Source organism: Gopherus evgoodei, chromosome 2, assembly GCF_007399415.2.
Source record: "Gopherus evgoodei ecotype Sinaloan lineage chromosome 2, rGopEvg1_v1.p, whole genome shotgun sequence".
Classification (NCBI taxonomy): domain Eukaryota; kingdom Metazoa; phylum Chordata; order Testudines; family Testudinidae; genus Gopherus; species Gopherus evgoodei.
The window spans coordinates 104,238,431-104,258,095 of NC_044323.1; the positions used below are offsets into that span (position 1 = coordinate 104,238,431).

At 38.0% G+C, this 19,665-nt stretch overlaps 1 protein-coding gene across 1 annotated transcript in view; it reads left to right on the forward strand.

Annotated features, from left to right (window-relative positions):
* The window catches only part of ABCA13 (ATP binding cassette subfamily A member 13), a 281,591-nt gene that overhangs the window by 98,442 nt on the left and 163,484 nt on the right, over positions 1-19,665 (forward strand). The window contains 6 exon segments of the mRNA XM_030551464.1: positions 4,882-4,995; positions 8,384-8,474; positions 12,964-13,140; positions 14,819-15,125; positions 15,975-16,089; positions 17,700-18,029. Coding sequence (XP_030407324.1) covers positions 4,882-4,995; positions 8,384-8,474; positions 12,964-13,140; positions 14,819-15,125; positions 15,975-16,089; positions 17,700-18,029 — 1,134 coding nt within the window.

A 19,665-nucleotide genomic window follows, 5' to 3' on the forward strand; every position in this document is an offset into this window, starting at 1 on the left:
ATCTGTTTATTTGTAAATATGGATCTAGCAGGTAGGTCCCTCCATCAAATCCATCTTTACTCTTTCTGTGGCACAGTCTTATTAATTATCATAACCTATGGAAATTAAGGCAAACTAAATTATTATCAACAAATATCCTGAATATTGGTATTGAGTCCAAACCTGCACCCTTTACTTAGGCAAAACTGCCATTGAAGTAGAGATGCAAGTTTTCCCCTAACATGGACTGCAGAATCATACCCATTCAACTACTATTCCCTGGGAGTAGCGAGGTACATGCTACAAAGAAGGGTGGTATTCAAATCTGTTTGCATTTCCAGATAATTTTCATGTTTTTGTTTCATAAAGTGGAATATCTCATCTCAAGAGTACCGAAAACCATTCTTACAATGTCATTAAATTTGCTTTCTGCCTATGATAAATAAACAATCCTGAGGTCTAAATCAATATTGACCAGTCAAGTTCACACGTGCAATAAATGACTGCATGCCGATTGACATCAGCTGAGTTCAATGAAAATTTTTGTTCAATTCTGAGCCAATCAGAAAGCGTGCATCTCTGATTCTTGGTTGGCTCATCAGAGGCAATGTGTTTTTCTTGCCATATTCTTGCATCTCCATTTAGGATGATAGTTTCAAGACAGAGATGTTATATTGAAGAAGTTTATAGTCATTGAAAGTGTTTTTTCTGATTTTTTTCCGATTAAAACAGAATGTATGTAACAATACATCAAAACAATTCAGAAGTAAAAGTAAGAAAACAAGTCTGACAAACTCATCCTGGTTTTGGATTCCTGCTGCTTTGCTCACCAATCCTTCATATGAAAGGCAAAGCCTTTCTTTATAAATATCAAGCCTTCATAACAAGATAAAGAGGTTTTATTCTACAACTTTAATTGAGTTGTCTCATGAAGTTTGGCTTTGAAAAAAAACCCATTTGTTTCAACTCCCTTCATAATGAAAAATTATATTACAATGAAATGTTTTAACAGGCTGACAAATAACCTCAAAAGGAGGTTTCTAGCTTTACCTTATTCACAAATCTAGAAGGTTTATAAAAGGACGAGTCTGAAGGCAATACCAGAGAGGACTTTGGGTGGCATTCAAGTCTCCAACCTTAGCCAAAGGTGCTGTCCAGCACACGTCACATTCTCAGCCTCCTGCAGTCCTGGGATGGAGTGTGTTCAGTGTAGATAGGATTTGTCAGGGAGCTGTGAAGCTCTAGCAAGGCTTTACCGAGCTTGTGCAAATTGTTTTGTTTCAAAGGGATTTAACTTGGCAACATTTTCCAGGGACAGTAAAAGGCACAACCCAGACACAAAGTCCAGCCCCTGCCCAATTTCATGTCCTTGCTCCAAGGCACGTGGAGGCTCTTGAGCTTTTTGAAGAAAAGGTAAACATTTTTTTTTAACACAGAGAAAATTTTGCCCAACCTCTTTCTAAGAAATAGCTGAACCATTTTGACTGACGTTTTCCAAAAAAATATCAGCCCCAGGCAGGCACTTGATATGCAAAATTTCAGCCTAAGTGATTAAAGTTCGGCAAAATTATATGGACCTTTAAACAAGGCCTTATAATGGGAATTATCAGGCAGCATTAATAATAGGTGCATTATATGTGGGGCTGGTAGCACTGCCTGTCTTCATTCTTCAAATACATCAGCTGACCACTGAGGAGACTCTCCACTGAACTCTTCCTTCACAATTTTCCAGGTCGTAAAGGCACAATAACCACACACCAGCCATGCAGTTCTTAACGGTCTGTACACTGTCTCTGTTAGTTTTTAAGTAGAAAATGGTGAACTTGGACTTAAAAATTTAGAATATGTCCAAACTTTAACCTTCATTTTATTCTGAATTGAACCTGAACCTTCAGGGTTGATTAAGCTACCTATGTCCCAGTGATAGGCATCCCTCTCTACTCACTTTCCTACTTGTAATGAAGCCCTTGTGGTCTCTATTAGGAGATCTTATTCCTATATGGGCCACCAGCATCCCCTCTCTAAAGTCTTAACATTGCCAGAGGGAAATGTAGTTGGTTGCCAGTGGCCATCCTAGCACCTCCTGCACAGCTGGTTTGGGGAATGAGTCACCAGTGACCTTTTCCACGTTTTTTTGCTGGTTAGGCATGTATCTCCTATAGATATACTTCCAAACTTTGTCTGAATGTAACTTTGTAGAAGGCACTTAAATGCTGTGGGACTGTGCCAAAGTTCTGCACTTTTGATAGGAAGTATTAGAATAAATCTACCCACAATTCTAATTTGCAGATCAGTGCAGAAGCCCTTTTTGCTGGGGAATGCTGTGCATGACTACCTACCATCCTCATTAGAGCATAATGAAGAGGTCTGATTCCTAAAAACAGCTATGATGGCTACAATATTAACTTAAGCAAAATTGATATCACAGCATTCTCTAACCTTGAGTTGTAGATTTTCTTAATCTGTTATGCAAGGGAAAATAAGACAGATGTTTAAAGATAGTTGAGAGGAAACATAGTCTGGTGATTAAGCACGGCAGTGGGACACACGATTTCGCCCCACAGCAGTGATTTCAGATGGAATATGTTTTTTCAGTTGTTTTTATTTTCCAATCTGTTTGTTATATTAACCTTTATTTCCTGATTATTTAATCAGGCTTGTTAGCTTGACCAAAATACTATACTTAAGGTACTTTGAAATACTAATGATTTCCCCTAATGAGAAATTGTGCATAAACATTTGATTGATGTAGTGCACATACAGGAATATTCTGAAAGTAACATTTATTAGCGGTATTATCCATTGCCAGTGTTTGCATGTTATATGCATATATCTGTTGGTTTTTTTTTAACAGAACCAATGGAAGTTTAATTGCCAAAACCAAACATGAACAAACACTTACATGTATGTAAGGGTGGGGCAGGGAAAGGGGCATAATTTTATTGGCTTGGAATAAATCCTAATGTTCAATAGCCATCAGAGATGGTGAGGTGGTATATTTTACTAGAAAAAATGATGCTACAGACCCTGGTGTCTCACTCCTCCCCGACCCCACCAAAAAAATGGCAGTGTAAATTTTAATCAGGTTTAAATTATCTTTCAGAAGTGTTATCTCTAATAATACTGATCCTTTTCATTTTGGCATTTGTTCAACAATCAGCTTGCAACTCAGAAGGTCTCTCTCCACACATGCGTACGCACACACGTAACCCTTTTCTAATAATCCCCTTGTATAATCTACCTTTATCATGATAATAATTATCCCTTACAAGCATTAGGACAGAAATGACCATGGAATGTAATACTTCAAATAATACTTATCTGTATTTCCAGAATGAGCTTAAAGCAGTAGCTTAGTGAAGAGCTTATCATAGTTCAATCAAATCTGGAGAAATAATTATTTTACAGATGTATGTATTGATATAACATTAAGACTTTGATCAGTGGTGTACCCATATATTATAACTCATATCAATTTCCTGTATCTATTTTGCTATTTGCAATCACATAATCATTAAATTCAACTTTGCTCTCTCTGTCAGTATCAGGCTTTGTGAATTGTTCATCTGTTATTCCCTAAAACACATTAATACCTCAGTTGTGTCACATAAAATCATTTCTTGAACCTATTATTTATATAACTTTTAGAGTTGATAAAAATTTTTCATGAAGTAGTTTTCTGAGGGAAAGGCAATTTAGTGAAAATTAAAACATTTCACACCAACATGTACATTTAGATGACATTTTGTCAGGAAAAAGTCCGAATGAATTGTTTAACTTTCTCATTTTGTTTCAATGCCGTAATGCTTCATTTCAGTAATATTAGCATGCTTCATTTTGACTTAAATATTTAATTTACATATTACATTTAATATTATACCAATTCAACATTACTGAAACAGGGTTTCTGAATAATTTTTCGGGGAATTTCAATGCTAAAATTCTTTCCTAGTTTGTGATTAATTTGCTCATCTTATCAAGTCCCTTCTGTGGTATCCCCAAGTGACATTGGTACATGAATTCAAACCCAGCTGCAGACACCTTGAGTGATAGTGGAACACATTGAACCTTTTTGTTGACTGGGTCATGTGCAAAGCTCAGTCCAGTCACTCCTAGATCTGACTAAATGGGAAAAGTTAATTGATTTGCTGATCCTTTTATGAATAAAATCACTGAGACTGAATCATTGTGATTGTGAAGTCATGTTATTCATGACTCATTTGTATTTGGAGAAACCATCCATGTTTGTGAAAACTGAATGTTTTTCAGTTTTTACCACCGACTTTCTAAAAATTCATGCTAGAATGTGCATTATTCACTCTTCTGTCATTCAGAGCCCATGCTTGGGTGAGGGCAGAAGGAAAGGAATTGACTGCTCCCCCTTACAGTCAAATGAGAAGTTCCCTAATTCTGCTTTCTTCCTTACTGGACCTTGCTAGATCTCCCTGACTCAATCAGCATCAAAATTGTCCTCAGGGTTGTAGGAGCTGTATGTTGCATCCAGATATACCACTTCTTCCTCCCAGATAGGTGGTGATGTGATTGAGAAAGAGGCTTTAATTTGAACTTCTTTTATTTTTTGACTGTCTCTCTCACTAAAGCATTTTGTGGTACCCTCTATCTAAGGCACTATATAAAAATAAATTGTATATTATTACTCTTCATATGGGGAACATGAACACAGCAGGAAGCCTTTTCTTTGATCTGTTAGTCTTTGAATAACAAAAAAAATCATTTTTGATTTCTTTTGAAGATAAAAGGAAACACAATGCATTTACTTCTGACAATTAAAGTTTACATTCACAGGAGTTTCAGGAGATCTGAACCATCCTAGTTGCTCCTCTTTCCACAGGAATTACTGTGTGCAGTTTTCATTTCACTTGGCTTCATTTCTCCCTTTAGGCTAATCACACATTTGGTTTTGTGGACAACCTGAAGATTTATTCTGAGGCATGGCTGAGGATGTCTGGGGTTTTTGAGAGCAGTGAAAACTTCCTCATGGTCAATCAGCTCCAGGTTGGTGAATTGTGGATGACTTCCTACTTTCCAGTACTAGCCACAGAGACCAATAATTGAAGAATTAAAGTAGCCTATAAAGAAGTGGTAATTCTAGAAATACTAGATCACTGTAGGAAATGGAGTTGTGGATCAGCCTTTACAAAGGTCCTGGCTCTGAGTTGAAGGAATTACAAGAAATTCTGCAGAATAGTGGTGATGGTACAGTCAGCACAGACATGAGTTTTTCTTATGAGTGGCACTTGAAGACAGTATGTCTGCAACAGCAGATCCTGCTGAATTTTAGATTATAGACCTACAGTGGGGTGGTCCTGAAAATCTTTTCAATTTTAAAGCAACTAAAATAAGTATTAACCTCCCTCTCTGCAGTATTACTGTGTGATATTGGAAATACAGTGAATAGTACGACGGCGAACAGTCATTTATCTAAGTGGTTCTCAAACTTTAGCAACCCAAGGACCCCCATTTTGATTTAAAATTTTTTGGTCCCCTACTCAACCCCAGGACCTGCCCCCACTCCACCCCTGCCCCTTCTCTTCCCTGCCTCTTCCCAGCGCGTTCCATCCCCGCTCCTCTCTCTCCTAGTGCCTCCTGCTGGGAGGGAGGGGGAAGAGTTGATCAGCGAGGCATGATTCTGCCTCCTCTCCCAAGTGCACCCTGTCCCCGCTTCTCCCCCGCCCTCCTAGTGCCTCCTGCATACTAGGAAACAGCTGTTCTCTGGTGTGCTGGAGGTGCTGCGAGGGAGAAGTTGGGGGAGGAGTTGATCAGCAGGGCCCGGGGACCCCAGTTTGAGAAATGCTAATCTAAGACAATTGGCAAGTTTTTAAATACTCTTTACAGCTTGACCTTGCTTAATTCTCATAATTGTCTCCCCCAATGTAATCAGTTCTCACAGGGATAATGGAGGAAGTTTAAAATGCAACAATAGCAGTGACTGCATAAACGTGGCACCTGGTTAACAGTTCTTTCTGTGTGTGTACAAGTCATAGCTTCTTTCTTTAGTCACTCAAATGTAGTTTTGGCACTTTTTACTCTTCACCATCTGCAGAGCCATTAAGCTGTGGAAGAATAAACTGATGTTCATGCATCAACAATAGAATTGTTAATTAAGATTCAATTAAGGAATGTTATTTGCGATCCCTGAAAGGCCTTGTGGAGCTAATTGTTATGCCTTTTTCTTGGAAACCAAGCAAATGAGATGTAGAAATTGAGGCAATGAACATGGAAACAGAAGATGGTATTTTACAGATAATAATGTTTGTACAACTGCTAGTAATGCAGTGCTCCAAAATGATGTATTTTACAGAACAAGTGAAAGGGGAGGTCTCTGTCCTAGCTAATTTACATTAAATGTATAGCTGTGACTCAGTGAGTTGAGGTAACAAGGGGTGAGGAAGGGAAAAGATATACAACAATAAGGTGATATGGGTACTTATTTTAGACATGTACATATTTTCATGTATCTGCTACGTACAAGGGGCCAGAGACTGATGCTCTTGTTCATGCTGAATGGTACTTTATTCCACTAGTAATCCCACTGAAATCAATGGGGTTACCCATGAAATAAGGTGCTATTGTACTCAATCAAGGGGATCAGAATTGGAGAGGAAGTCCGACCCAGTGGTTCGGGCACTAGCCTACTCTCCGCCAGAGACTGTTTGTATGACCTGGGGCAAGTCATTTAGCCTCTCTGTGCCTCAGGTCCCCATCTGTAAAATAAGGCAATGTTATTATCCCTATCTTACAAGAGGGTTGGGAGGACAAATACACTAAAGATTTGTGAGGTGCTTATATAAAACCATGATGGGGGCCATATGAGTACCATTAAATAGCCTGTAAGTAAAAATAATAACCTTTTAAGATACCATCTCTCATTCTTCCCATTGTATTACCTTAGTACATTAACAAATACTATATACTACCCTGTTTGATGATTCAGATCTCCACTGGTGTGGGTTGTCTGTTAGAAACCATTACTTTTACAAAGGTATCCAATACTAAAAGTGAGGAAGATATACTGGCAGGATTCTGCCAGCTTGGTGACGCAATTATGGTTTATAGTGCACAATATACATTCTGTTTTGAGTGTGCAGAGTGCCTAGGTACTTTGCGATAAAGGAGAAATTATTCACTTGAGTCTTCACTAAATCATTTGAATACAAATAAGTATTCAGGAGGACATAGAAACAGGAATCCATCAAATTCTCCTGGTGTTTAGAATTCAGACTTTGATGCTGAAGTTTGGAATGCGAAATGTTTGTGCTACAGACATTCACATAAATGAAAAGCTGTACTATACCACTGGGAACTTGCCATATTTCTAAGTACAGAAAGGGAGATTGTGTTGGACCCAGGAAATAGCACTTGAAATGTCTTTCATCTAGCATTGGATGATTTTAATTAGTAAACCCTTGTCTTAATGATTCTGCATTCCGTCAGTGCCAAATTCACAATATTATAAGAGCTGGTCATTGACAATCCATTAAGGGCCAGAGTCTATAAGGCCCTGACTGCCCTGAGCTCTCATTGACCTTGGGTTTGTTTATAGGAGTGGATGTTTTAATCAGTGGTTCTTTGGTACCCAAAGCCTAATCTTTAGTTGCATCTCATTATGAATTGTATCTGCCATTTTAGAGCTACATTTACTTCCACTACATACAAACCTTGTGTTAGCTCACTAATACTATAAATTATTGACATCTAAAATGTGGAATCTTGAAGCTGAGTTTATAGAAAGTTTTCTACAGTGGACATCAAAAAAATATTTTATCTTTTTACACTTAGTTAAGATATGTGCAGAGGTTAGCGATATTCTCCATTTAGCGAATCTACCTAACATCAGGTTATGAGTTTTGGGTCTTTGTCATATGTTTGAAAAAGTGGTCACACCTTTGGCTTCATTGATTGAGAGCAAATACTGATTCATTTCCCAGTAACTCTCAATTCTGATTAGGGCAGCAGTTCCCCAGGGAGAGTCTGAAACAAAATGAACAGATGATTTTTTTTTTTTTGGAATCCCTTTGCTGATCTTAAACAGCCAATTAAGAAAAGCCTATAATCTTAGTGGTGGTTTAATAATGGAAACAAAAGAAAACAAGATGATGGACATTTATGGTATGATATATCAATCTGTCATAGGCACTTACTTAGTTCCCATCCATGTAGTATCTAATTGCCTCAGAATCTTCAGTGCATTTCTCCTCGTACTTCCAGGAGGCCTTTTACAGATGAGGAGCTCAGGCACAGATACTAAGTGACATACCCAAGGTCACACAGAGAAAATCTATGGCTGAGCAGGGAGATCTATGACTCTGTGTGGAATATAAAAAAAATCCAGCAACTCTGAATATCACAGATGCTATCTTGTAAATCATTTCTCTTACTTTAGGAAGCTCTCCAAAACAGTTTTATAAAGAACTTCATTGAAAGTCGCTTGAATATTGATGTGGGGAATCTCATTGGAAAGCTGCAAGAGTATGGTAGGTATATCTACAGATGGACACACAAGATTTATTATCCCCACAATGTTATGTTTAACTGAAATTTAGCAGTAATAACTCTTGGTTATGATTCACATTGGCCTTACTTAGATAAAACTAAAAGTACATTTTACAATTATCTCATTTTAGTTTCAAACATTTTTAATATTGTTTGATCATTTATCATCTTGTAAAGAAATGCAGTTCCTTTTGCTGCATCTTGCCTCATGTCCATACAAGTAAAATCCATCCATTTCACTAACAGATAAAGATTAATATCTTTAAAATAGCAATTACCTTATTTTATAAATAATTTGAATCCAGTTCTTTCCCACGTTATGGGCCTGATCCTTTCAAGAACTGAACACCCACAAACTTTTATCGGTCCAAATGAGAGTGGCAAGTGGGGCTGAGTGTAGAAAAAGGATTCTGTTTCACAAAAAAATTTGAGGGTCTGACATTTGTTTCTATTTCACATTGGAATGAAAATGTGATGTTTTGAAATATTTCATGTAAAAACATGAGGACACAGAATAGTCAATAGCCTGATGGCCAGGGCACTTATCTGGGATGTAGACAACCCAGGTTTAAGGGCCTGCTCTGCCTGATTTGGAGTCATTCTTTCACTTTTGCTTGTTGGGGCTGATCCATTTTGAATAAATAGGAAAATATCCATTGTGTCAGAGAGGAGGAGACCGACTGTATAATCTGGTGGTTAGTGCACTCCCTTTCATGTAGGAGACCTAGGTTCAAATCTGACTGGTATGGAGCAGGGACTTGATCCAGATGAGGGCCTTAACCACTGGGTTATTCTGGTTAAGAACAGAAATTCCAATGTGTACCCAAGAAACTGTTTCAATGAATCGGCATTCTCTGACACCCAAAAATTTAATTGAAAATTTCTCAACCCACTCTACTTGCAAATGCTTATTACCTCTAGGGATCAGGACCATAGTGTTTCTTGGGCATTTGATTCTGTAGCAGAAAGTGCAGAAAAAGTACTTGATTCTGCAAGGTTCTGTGTGCCTCCTCAAAGGTGCTAAATGCCTTCACCTTCAGTAAAGTCCAATGAAAATTGACTCAGGACCTTGCAAGACAGGCTCTCAGGTAAGTAACTAAACATAAAGTAAGTACCAGAAATAGCTGTGCAAAGTTTTCTGTCTTAGTATCACTAAATTATTTGAAGGAAACTGCAGGCGAGGATATTTTATTTAGTAAGTTCTGAAACTTCCCAAGGATTTTACCTTTTTATATATTTAGATGTTAGTCCCATGTAAATTATGCAGCTTGTGAAATATTGCTTTTATTTACAGAAACATTTAATTATGCAATATTCCAAGCACGTAGCAAGTCAGTTGATATTTCTCATGCTCAAATATTTAAATGATTAAGTTGTAAGAGAAAATTTTTAAAAATGATGTATTTTTCAAAATAAGGTCTTCTAAAGATCACCTAGGGGAAAAATCTCTGGTGACGTACATGTATGCTTAACCCTATTAGTGCTAGGTTACTAGTATTAGGAATATTCTAGCCCCTAAGATGCTACAAAACCAATAATACATATATATACAAATATGTGTGTGTGTGTGTGTGTGTGTGTGTGTGTGTGTGTGTGTATATACATATACACACACACACACACACATATTTGTATATATATGTATATATGTATACATATTTGTATATAGAGAAATATGTGTGTGTGTGTATATACATATACACACACACACACACACACACACACACACACACACACACACACACACACACACACACACACACACACACATATATTTCTTCTGTGCCCTCCTGTTGGGTAAAATAGTAGATATTTGTATGGTATTCCCACTCCTGTTCCATTGCTTGTGTTCCTTCTGAATCCTTTCCACTGATACTGGCTTGCCTTCTGATTCTCACTACATCTGTTTCACTGTTTCGTCTCACAACTGCCTCTCTTCCTGATCCTTATCCTGATATATTCCTTATGTCCTTATCCTGATCCATCCAGATCAGTTTAGTGCATTTCTGCTTCTCTGCCTTCCCATTGCAATACCTGCTGTACCATCACTCAGGTGCGCTGAGTCCCAATCTTATGTTAATGAGTTAATGACTCTTACCAAGTCAACTCACCACCTAATGTTTTTAAGGATTAAACACTCAAATGTTTTTTTTAAAGCATTTAAGAAGCTGAAAGCTCACATTGGACCTCCCAGTACTATTTTTCACTCCTCAAACGTGAATAATTATTCACTGGGAGATCAGCGAGTTTTGTGGGTGTATTAGACTTTCCTCATAAGTTTCTGTTAAATCCAATTGCAGTAAGAATTGTTTTGAGTTAAAATTGCCCCGTGCTCTAAACCCATTGTTGTGATTATTCTCTCCAATATGATTAGCACAATCTACAAAAAATATATGCAGATCTGAACTCCTCCAAAGGTTGAGGATGTTCACACTCCTGGTTTTGATGGAAGCTCATTTTTAGAGCGAGCCAACTGTGAAGTTCCAGATCCAAACATCACTAATGCTCAGAGGGCCTCCAAACTAGGGATTTCTGCAGCCCAGCATCTCCCACAATACTATTACAACTGGGCTGATCCCATCCACTCTGCAGTTTCTGGAGGTGATTCCCAGGTGCAGCACAGTGTGTGCTGGCCACACCTCTTTCTCCTGCATGCTGCCAGATCTTCTGCTTCCATGGCAACAGTCAAGTGATAGTTCATTTGTTCTCACCTTTTCCTTTTGTCTTTATGATTTTCTAACCATTTTGGGGCAGTAACAAGCTTTTTCTTTGTTCCAAGCCTCTTTCCTGGTACAGGGTTTGTTCAGTGTTGTGGTTACAGCCACCCAGCACCTCTCCTGCAGTAGCTCCCTGCTGAGCATCTCTGTCCCCTTTCAGGCCTGGCAGAGCAGCTGAGCAAGCACTGGGCGAAGTCCAATAGGTGCTCTATAGGTGAGGGAGTTTTCCCAGGCTTGACAGAGGGCAAATTATGCCCAGCTGCCCCCAGTTACCTTACCCTAGCTGGGACAGGCATGTTGGGGCCCCATGCTCCACAAATAGCCATGACTCCACCGAAGAAAACCCAACCAGGAGATCCAGAACAGAAAAGGGGCAGGCTCTGAGGAGGAGGAAGGCTTCATCCAGATGACCCAGGCAGTAAGTCCTGGAGTGACTCAGGACCACAGATTAGACCTCAGCAGGGCTGTCACACCCTCTCCCCAATCTTGAAATGGGTCTTGAGCATCTTGGGAAGAGTAGCAGCACTCATATCCAGCCCTTGTCCTTCCCAATTTGAATCAGGGAGTGCTGTTAATGAGACCCCATTTCCTGCTCTGGAGGAGAGGGACCCAGATGGGGAAGACTTAGATGGAGAAGTTTCTAGAGAGCTCTAGACTCTGCACAAGGCAAGTCACAGAAGATTACACTCTGGTAACAGCTGGGTAGTAATGCCTGCCAAGCATGCTGAAAAGTCAAAAAAGCCCCAGAAGAATTAAATGGGGAAGAAAAAGTCCACAAAGTCCAAAAGGTACTCATATTCTGACTCAGACTCCTCTTCCTCTACGGAGGAAGAGAGCTCTCAGGCTCCAAATCTGAGCAGGACTTGGGATAAATGCAACAAATGTTTTTTTTCAATCCTGAGAAGTTTGAGGCAATGCAATTCTCTGCCCAGGCTTTGACTTCCAACTCAACAGCCAGGAAGCATATGTGATTTTGCCCCTGGAAGGTAGATGCTCCCTCCAAGCAAGTCCTGTGCTCCTCTTTGTTCACAGGATCTCTCCTCCTTGGAGAAAAGCTAGATAAGATAGTGGCAGAAAATGCTGCAGAATCAAAGCAGGCTGTCCTCTTTCCGCTGAGTAGTCTAAGAAGGGATTACGAGCACGCTTTCCGGCAGACACATCCCTTTCACCCGGCCTCCTCACAGAAGTACCAGATGAAGAATACCCAATTGCACCAAGGACAGGATTTGGAATTGGGCTCAAGCAGAAACTGGAGGACAGGCCTTGTGTGGGCAGCCCGTGCCTTATGACTTTTATAAAGTCCTGTGTGGATTTCAAATCTGACCTTCTCCCCAGATGGAAACTCTTCTGGCTCTCCCATGAGTAGAGTCACTCTCCTGTATATCTGCTCTCCCAAGAGGAAGGGGATGGAATTGGTACCTGTAGGGGTGAATCTGGCCCATAAAATTCACTGTTCTTTTATTTCATAGTCAAGGAAATCTTTCCAAAATTGTGATACCCATAGCATTCTCACTGTGCTGGAATGGAATGCGAAGTTGGGGGGGACTTTATGCATCTATAGGATTTAAGAGCATAGTTCTACAACACTGTACTTGTGCTCCTCAATTTCCTAGACACTTCTGAAAATCTCTCCTTTTAAATGATATTGTACAAATAATTTTATGTTTCTACAATACATTTACAAGAAAGCATGGCTCTAACTTCTATATGCTGCCTTGAAACCAATAGTTCCCAATGTATTTACTCTTCTCAGAGCCTATGATGGAGAAAATGCTCAATAACTCGGTGACTGAGCAGATTAACCTATTGGCACAGCTCATGGTAAATATCTCCTCCTGTGTGTTACTGGATCGCTTCCAGCATCTTGAATCTGTGGAGAAATTGGAGGCGAAGGCACAAGAGCTCATGCAACAAAATAATTTCTTGGCAAGTAAGTATCTCATTTAAAATACGTACTGACAAGAAACCCCTGACTTCATAAAACGATCATTCCCATATTTCCCTGTTACAAGGGCACTTCAGTGACATGGCAGCCAGGAAGACAGGGCTTAATAAACACATAGAAAACACATATGGTACAAACACAATAAAATAATTTTTAAAAAGCACATTTTCCTGATAAAAATTATATCTGTGATTCTTGAACACTGTAATGGAAGCAATAAAAACTAGTGATATTACTATTATAACTGAGGAATCACTACTAAACAAATCCCTGGAGTCAGTCATACCTAATAAATATGATACCAGGAACAACAGATAGTAATATAATATACAGCGAGAGTGGAATGAGGCCATAGAATGAAAAGACTTGAAACTACAGTGGCACAGCAACTGTGATGCTGCTGTAGTGCCGTAGTGTAGATGCTTCCTACATCAATGGAAGGGGTACCTCAGAGTGGCTACAGGTAGTTTGACAGAAGAAATCTTTCATTGATTTGGCTGCATCTATACCGGGGGTTAAGTTGACCTAGCTACATTGTTCAGGGTGCAAAATTTTTCATAACCCCGAGTGACATAGCTGAGTCGACCTAATGTTGAAATGTAGACCAGGCCTCAGATGGCCAAATTCATTGCATGTTTTGCCTAATTAAGGACTTTAGAGTTTGGCCCGGGAATGGGAACATTTTAATTAAAAATAAAGCAAGTCTGGAGAACAAGTTCTAGAGGAGAAAGAACAAGGAAGTTTTTCTTAAGATTTTTCTCAGGCCTGCAGAAAAAAGGGTAATTTTAGATCTTAGAAGGCTGAGTATTGAGAAAAAAATATCAAGCTATTTGACTGTGTTAACATTAACAGTCAAAAGTGTCATTTGGTAGTTAAAAAAATGCATTGGGTGGTGACTATAGACTTGAAGAATTTCATGTTTCCATGCTGTAATCCCACCAGCAGAAATCTCAGGTTTACAGTACAAGGAAGTAGTATACCAATACCACATTCTTTACAAGAAGACAATGTGGCCTTTTTGAAGATGGATGAGTGACTATTCATTGGCAGCATCCTAGCGCAAACCTAAGACACAGGACACAAAAAAGACAGGAATATAAAATCTGTAGCATTTCCAATTACAGTTGGACAAAATTTTCCAGATGAAAGCTTTTTTTGGCTAATAAACCAAATCTTGTTGGCTGGAAACATTTTGTAAATGTGTCAGTTTTCATGTCATGGTTAAAAAAAAATTTAAAATTGAAATTATGTTGACATTTTCATAATGAAACATTTTGATTTTTTGATTCAAAACATCTTTTTAGAAACATACTAGAAATATATATATATATGTATATATATGTACTTTATATATTATACATATATATGTGTATATATATATATACACACACACACACATATATATATGTGTATATACACACACACACATATATATATATATATATATAAAGTTTTAACACAATATTTTGTTGGACCTGAAATAATGTTTTTTTAAAAACTTTTTGGTTTGACAAATTTTTTTGTTTTGGGTAAAAACAAACAAACAAAGCCATACAATTCTGATTTTTTTTTGAATGGATGGTGATAAAAATCAGTTATTCACACAGCTTTATTTCCAATCCATGAAACACCATCTTGATTTTGTTTTCCATTCTTTGATCAGGTATTATATTCAACACCTCAAGTAACAGGAGACTCAGAGAAGATTCTGCTAGCCACCTCCCACAACACATTTCATATACAATTAGAACTAGTGTTCTGTACAGCATGAGAACAGATCTGCTAAAAAACCCAGTGTGGAAATCCCATCCCCAAAACCTCCCAAGTGACGAGTTCAAATACAATCACATCTTCGTTCCACTTCAAGAAATGATTGAAAGAGCCATCATTGAGGTACACGCTGGAGCAGATGCCTCTGAGCCAGAAATACAAGCGCAAGCTATGCCATATCCATGCCACACCAGTAACCTGTAAGTAAACATCCTGCTTTTGAACCTAGTGCGGCACTCTCAGTAGTGTGGTTGTGATCTGTCTGAGCTTTACAAAGGGGTTGGAAAGCTGCCAGATCCCCCTAACTAGTGATTGCCCCATTAGGGCATAGAACCAGTGTGGTTGGCTCCTATGCATTTCATTCTGCCATTCTTGGCAGAAGGAATAGGGGGAGAAGAGGATATGGTAAAAGCTCACTGAGCAATGCTATATGGCAGACAGCCCCCTTTGGGAGCTCTTAGCTGCACATGTACTGTAGGGCAGCCCAAAGGTTGTTCCAAATTACACTGGGGCGGGAGCTAGCTTAGGGACTAGCTCAATGATCGCCAGGCAGCAGAAACGAGCTCCTGTGCGATTTCTCCCCTCTGTTATGGATCACAGAGGCCGAGAATCTGTCCATTGGTTTGCAGTGGAGATTTAGTATTTAATTTATACAAGCAAAAGATAAAAGTAGATAACTGAAATGCAAGCCACAAACACTGGAGCAAAATTTGCCTTGTAAACATAACAGGCACTTCAAATATTTTTATTTGCAATTAGCACGTTGCAAAACATTAAAATAATTTGGGAATTTTATTCTTCACTACAAATAGTATCACAGTCTTGGAGATATGCTTTACGGGTTCCACTGATCCTATATTTTACCATTAAATTATAGTGTGTATGTTTAACTACGAGCAGCAAAGAAAGTATTGTTACTAGACTTGAGTAAAATCACATCCTCAATAATTGTTTTAGATATTGTAATATTTTCTGAGTATTAAAATATTAACTTTCTACTTCTACATCTTTCTCCTTTGAGTCTTACACATTTTTTTTTGCTTGAACAGGTTCTTGAACAATATTGGTTTCTTTTTTCCACTCATAATGATGTTAGCATGGATGGTATCTGTTGCTGGCATGGTCAGAAAACTGGTTTATGAGAGGGAAATTCGTCTTGAAGAGGTAATAGTTAGCTGAGCCTTTGACTGTAAAACTGGTGTAGAGGGGTATACCGAAAATTCACATTAAACTTTAGGAGAGATGGTTTTGTGGATAATAATGCATCTACTTTGTCTTTCACTCTCTCCTGGGCCCTTAATCTGAGTTCCAGTTGCCAAATCAGATTTACAGGGATATTGCTTGGAGTCCCATTGGTCTGCAGAGATTTATCTCTGTTGAAATAAAGGAGAGCAGTGAATGACAGAATTATGAAATTTAAAGCTGAGCACCTTTCTTTGAAACAAGTCTTGCAGATAGAGATCCCAATCTTCCAAGGTGCTGAATGCCTTCAATTTCTGTTATGTTTATCCATCCTCAAAGAGCACTCACTTTCATTCAGAATGACCTTTAATTTTAGATTAGGAGAACAACAAAGCAAGAAAAGTAGGGTCTCCTTGAGGTACCCTGAACTGAGTAAAAGTGGCTGGAGATTTTAGTCTTTAGGTATTTAAAGTACGCAGAGAAAACAAAGGCATAATGGTTACGTAGACAAATAATCACAGCTAAAATTGAAGTCAAGGAGACAAGTTTCTGGCACTCAGGAGGTGCTCAGCATTTTGCAGGATTGAGACCTTAAAGCCACATATTTTAGGTATGGATATAACAACACTTAACTCACAAGAATTCAAGTGCTATTCTAGGTTCTGCTGAAGACTTCCTGTTTGACCTTGAGCAAAACATTTAACATCTCTAGACTTTGGTTTTCCAAAGTGTAAAATAAGGCATATCTACTTTGCAGAGGTGTTTTAAGTAATAACTCACCAATGTTTTCAAGGTGACTTTTAGAAAAACACTAGAGAAATAGAATATTATAATCCTAAAAAAGTGTTTTGTTTTGTTTTTTAGAATGGTGGGCTCAGATACATATGAGCAATGTTAAATCTGAGAATTTCATGAATGTATGCAAAAGATTAGTTCATGGTGAAAATTTGTTCTTTTTCCTATCACCTTTGCAACATTTTGCAATAGACAAAATTGTAAATTTCCCCGAATTCACTTCTGGATGGGAAATAACACATTTTCTATTCAGAAATTGCCTTTAAATTCAGCAAGGAAACAGTAAAAATAAAGGAAAGGAAGTGTTGCATATTTTTACGATATTCTAATTTTTTTTTTGCATAGTACTTTTAGTCTTAGTCTCTGATAATCATTAATAGTCTTGCATTATTTTTATGGTTATAGTGCTTTTATATTACTACTGTTATTTTATAGTAGTGACATAGATGTGTACAGCACTTGAAAGAATAGAGGTGGATTCTCTACTCAAGAGAGGTTACAATTTAAGTGTCTGATCCTGCAAACACTTGCTCATGAATGTGCATAGTCCCTTTGTAGTCAATAGGGTTACTCATATGCATTATGCTCAAAAGCAAGTGTCTCCAGAATTGGACCTTAAATTAAGATGAGAGCAACAGAAGGAGTTAACAGCACATGAAGAGAGAATTGGAAAAGTATAACACAGGGGTAAGGATAATAGGATTACGTGGTCACTTGGGATGCTAGTGCATATCTCTTGATGGTTAATTTTTTTGTAAAGTTATGACTAATTATAAAATGTCTCTCTGCTCTTGTAGTATATGAAGACAATGGGTGTGAATCCTGCCATTCACTTCCTGGCCTGGTTTCTGGAGAATGTCATTGTGCTCACTATAAACAGCTGTGCTTTGATCATCATTTTAAAAGTTAGCGGCATCTTTGTGTACAGCGATGGCTTCCTTCTCTTCCTCTTCCTCCTCGATTTTGGAGTTGCGGTTGTTATGCTAAGCTACTTGTTGGGTGCATTTTTTAGCAGTGCCAATACAGCAGCTCTCTGTGCCAGCCTTATATATGTGATCAGCTTTTTACCTTACATAGTTTTGTTGGTCCTGGAGAACCAACTTAGTTTTGCCCTCCAGATTATTACAGTAAGTATTTCTTTTTTAAAACTGTTGATTGATTCTTTTCCATAATTATGTGACCATTAGCAAATCCCCTCATTATCCTGTCCAGAGGTTCCTACTCTGCTCTTACATCTCACTGAAGTTTCATGGCTTTCCTAGATAGAAAACCAGTCAAGAAATACAGCTTTGAACACAACAGAGTGGAATCTAAAATCAATGTTCAAAGAAATTGACAGAACCCTATGGAAAGCATAAGGCTCCATATTTCCAACGCAGCATGCATGATAGAAAAAGATACATTCTTACAGACTTCTTTTTACAAAAAAAGACTAGTTTGGAAAGTTAATGTTCTCTCAAATAGTGGATGACATCCCATCATAGGATTAGTGGCTATCCTGGGCAGAAAAATGAGTATAAAACTTACCAGTGAAATGTAGAAATTGTTCCTTTGTTTAAAATACAACTACAGGACAAACAGATCTGTAAGAATGCATACTGCACATCCTGCTCTTTGAAGAGAGTACTATGTATGGGGAGAGGAATGAGATTTCCTTTAAAATTCTACTATTGAAAATCAAGTTTCATCATTTGTTTTATGTTCACTAGTCTACAATATAAATTATGACTCAAACAGCTGTTCATGAACTACTTTACCACATTATCTGTTTAGAGTTCCTAGGTGGTATTTTCCTATCCTCTGCTTTGTGTTTTGCTGTGCTCTGCAAAGCATCCTCCTTTTGTCACGATGAATCTCTCTAATAAGGTCTGATCTAAGCAATGTTTGTTCTCCTGTAACTGTATTCTTAGAATAAGTATTCCTTATTCTGGACGTACTGTCAAGTCAGGATCACAGCTATGTTAGCTCCCCTGACCTCCTTCCAATTCTAATGTCTTCATTCACGGAAAACAAACAAGTGAGCAAACAAACCCTACTACTACTATTATGTTTTGAGATACCTCTTTTTTATTTGATGTACCTAATCCTCTGCACAGAGGGGAAAAAAAATAGAACACTACTATACAATGAACACCAGTTGTAATTTAATGTTAAACTCAACAGTACTGTAGTTCAAAAGTGTTTAATGATGAACACACAAAGTGAAGGGAATCTGTGCTATGTCTGTGAAAACACTGCAGGAGTGCGTCCAAATATGTTATTCTCCAACTGAGGCCCAATGGAGACAAGAAGTGCCTTAACTTTCATTAAGAATAACATGAATGTATGTCTGTAAAATTCTTGAACATTAATGCAAGAAGAAAAACAGCTTATGCAAGCATTGCACTTCTTTAAATATGTTTAGGACTTTGTCTCAAAACAACACTTTTTAAAGCTTTTTAGAATTTTACAGTATTTTTAACGTTTTTAATATCAATTAAAAAAAAACAGTTTTACCCACCATTTCATACCTGCAAAATTAAATGTTTCATTCTTTGTATATAATAATCTAAGTAACACTGTAAATAGGGCAAAACAAACCAGAAATGTGATAGATCAATGTTTAGGGTTGAATAGTACGTTATACTCTGATATTTGATATTTGCTACGCATAGATCTGCCAGCTGCACACATTCAATCTTTATGCTATTGAATAAATATTTACCCATTGAGATTCTGATTGATGAGTTCTAAATCCCCTGTTAACTAGAATGGGAACTGGAT